This window comes from Octopus bimaculoides, chromosome 24 (genome assembly GCF_001194135.2).
Source record: "Octopus bimaculoides isolate UCB-OBI-ISO-001 chromosome 24, ASM119413v2, whole genome shotgun sequence".
In the NCBI taxonomy this organism is placed as follows: domain Eukaryota; kingdom Metazoa; phylum Mollusca; class Cephalopoda; order Octopoda; family Octopodidae; genus Octopus; species Octopus bimaculoides.
In genome coordinates this window covers 23940583-23947477 of record NC_069004.1, presented here as the reverse complement: position 1 = coordinate 23947477, position 6895 = coordinate 23940583, and the positions used below count along the sequence as shown (strand labels likewise).

Below are 6895 nucleotides of genomic sequence, written 5' to 3'. Positions count from 1 at the left end.
AAGCAACAAACACCTTCCTATGGTGAGATAAACCCACAGAATGAAGTAAACGGATATATCCAGGTTACGTGATTTCAAATGCTGATAATTTTCTTCTTGGTTTTCATCAGTGGATATTACTGGTACTCCGGGTTAAAAAGGGTAGCTTGCTTCATGTAACTCATGAGAAAAAAAACTGCTCAAAAGCTTATGCTTATTCAAAACAGTTGAAGTGTATAAAATAAAATAATATATCAAATATATTATAATATAGGTTTTTTTCTCATGAGTTACAGAAGGCAAGCTACCCTTTTTAACCTGGAGTACTGGTAATATCCACTGATGAGAACAAAGATGAAAATTATCAGAGTTTGAAATCATGTGATCTGGATATATCTGTTTACTTCATTCTGTGAATTTATCTCACCATAGGAAGGTGTTTTTTGCTTGCTCCCTTGCTTTTCGTGAACTCATGAGGTTAGTGCTTTGTGTACCTATTTGAGTCATTTTGACTCCTATTTCTAGCAATGCTGGTACATCTTGTTTATCAGCAGGTCAAGCTACCTCACAGAGAATGCCTTGTGGTATAGGTGCAAGAGTGGCTATAGGTGCAAGAGTGACTGTGTGGTAAGGAGCTTGCTTACCAACCACATGGTTCCAGGTTCAGTCCCACTGTGTGGCACCTTGGGCAAGTGTCTTCTACTATAGCCTCGAATCAACCAAAGCCTTGTGAGTGGATTTGGTGGATGGAAACTGAAAGAAGCCCATCATATATATATATATCTATCTATATATATATACATACATACATACATATATATATATATATATATATATATATATATATATATATTTGTGTGTGTGTCTGTGTTTGTCTCCCTACCATCGCTTTACAACCAATGTTGGTGCATTTATGCCCCTGTAACCTAGCTGTTCAGCAAAAGAGGTCAATAGAATAAGTACTAAGCTTAAAGAGAATAAGTCCTTGGGTCGATTTGTTCGACTAAAGGTGGTGCTCCAGCATGGTGGCAGTCAAATGACTCAAACAAATAAAAGAATATATATATATATATATATATAAAACTGATACTTCATTGGATATGATGATGAGGGTTCCACTTGATCTGACACGATGATGAGGGTTCCACTTGATCAGCTAGTGAAATTAACATGCAAGCAGCTGAGCACTCCACAGACACGTGTCCCCTTAATGTAGTTCTCAGGGAGATTCAACATGACACAGAATGTGACATGTCTGGCCCTTTGAATTACCACAGGTGCTACTCATTTTTGCCAGCTGAGTGGGTTGGAGCAATGTGAAGTAAAGTGTCTTGTTTAAGGATATAACACACAGCCAGGAATCAAAATCAAGATCTTAACAATGATGAGCTGAATGTCCTAACAATTAAGCCACATACCTTCACATCGGTAAAGTGAATGGTTACACAAAGGTAAAAGTGACCTTCTTGTGCCATGCTAGGCGCATGAGTATTAGTTTCCCAGTTTCCATGGCATATATATTCACCACACAGATGGGATGCTGGCCTGTCAACAGATTACTCATTTTTGTCAGCTGAGTGGACTGGAGCAACGTGAAATGAAGTGTTTTGCTCAAGAGACATAATGTGTCCCCCTGTCCAGGAAACAAAATCACAATCTTACAATCATGGGTCCAACACCCTAACCACTAAGTCACGTGTCCCCACAACGGTCGCACACACACACACACAAATTTACGAGCTAGATTTACCAGCACCACCTGACTTTTGGCTGCCTTTAGTAAAAGTCCACTCTGTTGCAACAGTTTAGACCTAAAGCCACTGATGTAAGAATATCATCCTCCCATCACCAACAGACCCAGGGTCCCTATGAAGGGTCATAGGCATTGCATTCCAGAAAAAGAAAATACAGAAATACATACATATAAACACAAGCATACATATTTATACACTCACATACACATTTACACACACACACACACATAACAGGCCAGATATTATTGAATGGGACAGACAAGATAAAGTATTACAGGATGAGAACGCTAAGCAGTGTTCTCAATGCAATGTTATTACCAGTTCAAATATACGTGTGGCATGTTCGGACTTGTAAATATGCCATTCACTGTGTTTTGTCATGGAGAAAATTTCTTGCTGTAGACAAATGGTGTAAATACACACAAATCAGCATGCAGTGCCACCTATCCAGACTGCGAGATGCAAGCATTCCAGAATAGTTATCTCCTCTTCAGCCACAGAATCCGCACAGTATGCATACATACATAAATACAGCAATTCATATATACATGCATATATATATATATATATAGAGAGAGAGAGAGAGAGACAGACAGACAGATACATGCACAAACACACACATATATATTATATATATATATATATATATATATATATATACAAACATACAACAAATATACACCTAGTCATATGAATATACACATGCATGAATATGCATATATATATATATATGTGTGTGTGTGTGTGTGTGTGTGTGTGTGTGTATGTATGTATATACATACATGTACACATGCATACAGAATGAGGAAGAGGAGAAAAAGAAGAGAGGAGGAGGAAGAAGGGAAAGGAAGAAAAGGAAAAAGAAGAAAAGGAGGTAAAACATTTACTTTGTATGTTTGTTTTTGACTTGTTTTTGTTTCTGAAATATTTCATTTTATTTTTATATTTTCTTGATTGAAAAATAAACAAGAATTATAAACAGTGAAATTATTTTTATATTTATATTCATAATTTGTATATTACCTTTTTGGTCCTTTCCCTCTGGAACCAGTCACAGACGTAGGGAAAGGGTCGTTCCTGCTCTCCATTCCAAGAATATTAAATATCACCTTGCGGCATTCCATCACATCATCTTCATCAATCTTTTCTTTCATTATAAGCGTTGGCAGCGGTTCAATTTGCTGATGGTGGTAAAGGTAGTGGCGGTGGTGGTGGAGGTGTCAGTCAGAGGATGGAAGGGAGCAAGTTTCAAAAGAAAGAAAATAGAACAGTCGTGATTGATAATGGTAATATATGGCAAAACTGTATGTTATACAACATTGTGTAATAATAATACAATAATAGGAGGATAACGTAATTTAATGCATTTATCTTCGTTTATCACAGATGTTATGTTCTGCAAAAACTCTGTGTTAAATGAATCAGTGATAAATGAGTAACGGGACACATAGGAAAAATAGGCTTTGTTCTGTGACCCCAAACTTTGTCGAGCATCGGGATTGGGTGTTGGGAGGGTATTTTTGCTACTGAAGTAGAATCTTTGACAGATCGTTGCTCCGTGTTATCACAGAACGATTTGTGATAAGCATAACACATAACAATTGAGCATATTATGCTCAATGATGAAGGAATCGGAGATGAACAGAGATAGATATATAATACTGTGTAACACCATTTTTTTTTCTTTTGTCTTTGGTCAGTATTATTTCCCATTTGCTTCTATCTAGAAATCAAAGGAAATGACTACTATCCCCTTCAAACTTTGCCTTTGTAACCTGGACATCAATTGAGTTGCAGAAGCAGAAATATCATTATAGCAAATATTCTGCTCAATGCCACAGGTTTGCTTGTCAGTTGTTTGACCATAACCACTTGAGGTTGTCCCTTAATGGTTGACAATATGTGCATCTCTGATCAGGAGTAGGAGTACTTGGGTGGGGGGCATCAGAGCCATGTGTTGAGAGGGATTCTTTGGGGTTTGGATAAATGTAACACAAAAGTAATATTTGAAAGAAATATATTAACCATTTTTCATACTTTCAAAGAGTAAACAAATAGGAAATATCAGTTGCTACCCAAGGCCAAAACTCATGAGACACAGTGTAATACAATATAAAGTAATATTTTTCTACTATAGGCACAAGGCTTTAAATTTGTGGGGAGGGGGACCTCAGTACTCATCTAGTACTTATTTCATCAACCCCAGAAGGATGAAAGGCAAAGTCAACCTCAGTAGAATTTGAACTCAGAACGGAAAGGTGCAAGGGTTGCTGTATAGTAAGAAGTTTGCTTCCCAGCCACAAGGTTCTGGGTTCAGTCCCATTCCACAGCACATTGGGCAAGTGTCTTCTACCTTTGGGCTGCCCAAAGCCTTGTAATTTAATTTGGTAGATGGAAACTGAAAGAAGCTTGTTGTGTGTGTGTGTATGTGTCCCACCAATACTTTGACAAAAAGTACTAGGATCAATTCGTTTGACTAAAATTCTTCAAAGCGCTGCTCCAGCATGACTGCCGTTTAATGACTGAAACAAATGATAAAAGATTAATGAAATGCAGCTAAGCATTTTGTCTGGCATGCTGAAGATTCACAGAGCACTGTAACTGATCCTTATACATTCATAGACACACACACACACACACACATACATACATACAAACACACATATCTATATATATCTAGAGAATAAGTGTAGATTTCAAGAGAACCTAGACACATCAACATGGAGGACATCAGAAAGAGCTATGTGCAATAACAGTGATCACAGTGAAGTAAAACAACCATGAAGGTATTAGGGGTTGGTAGGATACTGTAGGTATGTAAGAGAGACCCCCTTCAGTTATGAATGACCATGGGATTGCACCTAGAAAGTTCCCCTCTGAAGCACAAGTCCTGGCAAGGTTGTTTATGGAAGACAAGCAGTCACCCATGCATACCAGCCTCCCTTCTCTTTGCCACCAATGTTATCCAAGGAAAAGTTAAAAGCTGATACAGCTTGGCACCAGTGATGTCACAACTCATTTCTACAGCTGAGTGGAGCAACATGAAATCAAGTGCCTTGCTCAAGAACACAACACAGGAATCGAATTCACACTAGCTCATGATTGTGAGCCCAATGTTATAACGTTCATTGTGTGTGTGTGTGTGTGTGTGTGTGTGTGTGTGTGTGTATGTTTATGTATGTATGTATATATATATATATATATATATATATATATATATATATAAAATCCAATTTAAACTACATCCAATTTTTAGATGGTTTTAGATGTAGTGTAGGTATAAAAATAAAGCCAAATGGGGTTTTAAATTCACAACAGCTGTTTTGGTAGAACTTTATTGATGTATTCATAGATTACATCATAGCATACAATCCACCATTTTCAGGTATAATTTTAAGCAGGTATAAACAGGTGAGATAACACCTTGATCAAGACGAATCTAAACAATATTGTTGAATAAGTATATATATACAATATTTTATATATCCAGGCCTATTCCCCATTTTTTTAGGAAGGGGTTGCCACAAGACACACACCAGGTATTCCATTCATTTCCCAGCTCAGAGGTGAGCCCCAGTCTATGGCAACCTCCAATATCAGTAGCATAGCCTGACAGCATATGCTGGTTTACCCCCACCACCCCACAGGTGATTCCATACCCCTTTGAGCAACATCGAATTCACTCATCTATCCACAAACACTCTCAAAACTTTCCTTTCATAAACTCTCTTGCCTCTCTCACTCCAATACCTCTAACCATCAAAGCTTTCCTCACTCCATCCATCCACACAAACCGAGGTCCATCTCTGGTTCTGCTGCCTACCACTTCTACCTACATTACCCTCCTTACCACCCGCTCCTCATCCATCCTCTGCATGTGACCAAACCACCTCAACATTCATCTATATATATAAATATTATGGCTGGATGCCTTTCATTGGCAATTCTTACCCATTCCCAAGGCAGGTAATATTTCCCCATGCACAGTAGTGCTGAGGCAGAATATTGGAAATAGATGACATTCATTTAAAACAATCATGTTATGTCAAGACAATGAGACACAAACATACACACATTTACATTTGTATACATATATACACACACATATATATATATATATACATGTGTGTGTGCGTGCGCGCATGCCTGTGTGGTGTATATAGCCCAGGTATAGCTGTGTGGTAAGAAGTTTAATTCCTAACCACAAGGTTTTAGGTTCAGTCCCACTGAGTGGTACCTTGGGCAAGTGTCTTCTACAATAGTCCCAGGCCAACTAAAGCCTTGTGAGTGGATTTGGTAGACAGAATCTGAAGCACGATTATTTTAAATGAATGTCATTTATTTCCAATACTCTGCGTAAACAGAATTTCCATGGGGAAATATTACCTAGCTTGAAAACAGGTAAGGGCTGGCAATGAAGGGCATTCAACCATAATATATATATATATATATATATATATATATATATATATATATATATATATATATATATATATATATATGCATATATATAGGCGCAGGAGTGGCTGTGTGGTAAGTAGCTTGCTTACCAACCACATGGCTCCGGGCTCCGGGTTCAGTCCCACTGCGTGGCACCTTGGGCAAATGTCTTCTACTATAGCCTCGGGCCGACCAAAGCTTTGTGAGTGGATTTGGTAGACAGAAACTGAAAGAAGCTCGTTGTATATATGTATATATATATGTGTGTGTGTGTTTGTGTCTCTGTGTTTGTCCCCCCACCATCGCTTGACAACAAATGCTGGTGTGTTTATGTCACCGTCACTTAGCAGTTTGACAAAAACAGACCGATAGAACAAGTACTAGGCTTACAAAGAATAAGTCCTGGGGTCGAGTTGCTCGACTAAAGGCGGTGCTCCAGCATGGCCTCAGTCAAATGACTGAAACAAGTAAAAGAGTAAAAAGAGTATATATAAAGTGAGAGAGACAGGCAGAGACAGAGAGAAAGCAAGACAGTGAAATGAATGAATGAAAGGATGGATGGGTGGGTGGGTGGATGGATGGATGGATGGATGGATAGATAGATAGATAGATAGATAGATAGATAGATAGATAGATACATTTCTTTTATTAGCCACACAGGGCTCAACGAAGATGGGACAAATACAATGTAGAGCTTTTCTTTTTGGGAGGGGGAAGGAAGG

The 6895-nt window shown here is 38.2% G+C and overlaps 1 protein-coding gene across 1 annotated transcript in view; it reads right to left on the bottom strand.

The window, feature by feature from the left end:
- LOC106878832 (integrator complex subunit 13) overlaps positions 1–6895 on the bottom strand; it is a 596471-nt gene that overhangs the window by 89175 nt on the left and 500401 nt on the right. Inside the window, exon 11 of the mRNA XM_052976283.1 lies at positions 2757–2914. Coding sequence (XP_052832243.1) covers positions 2757–2914 — 158 coding nt within the window. The remainder of the gene's footprint in view (positions 1–2756; positions 2915–6895) is intronic.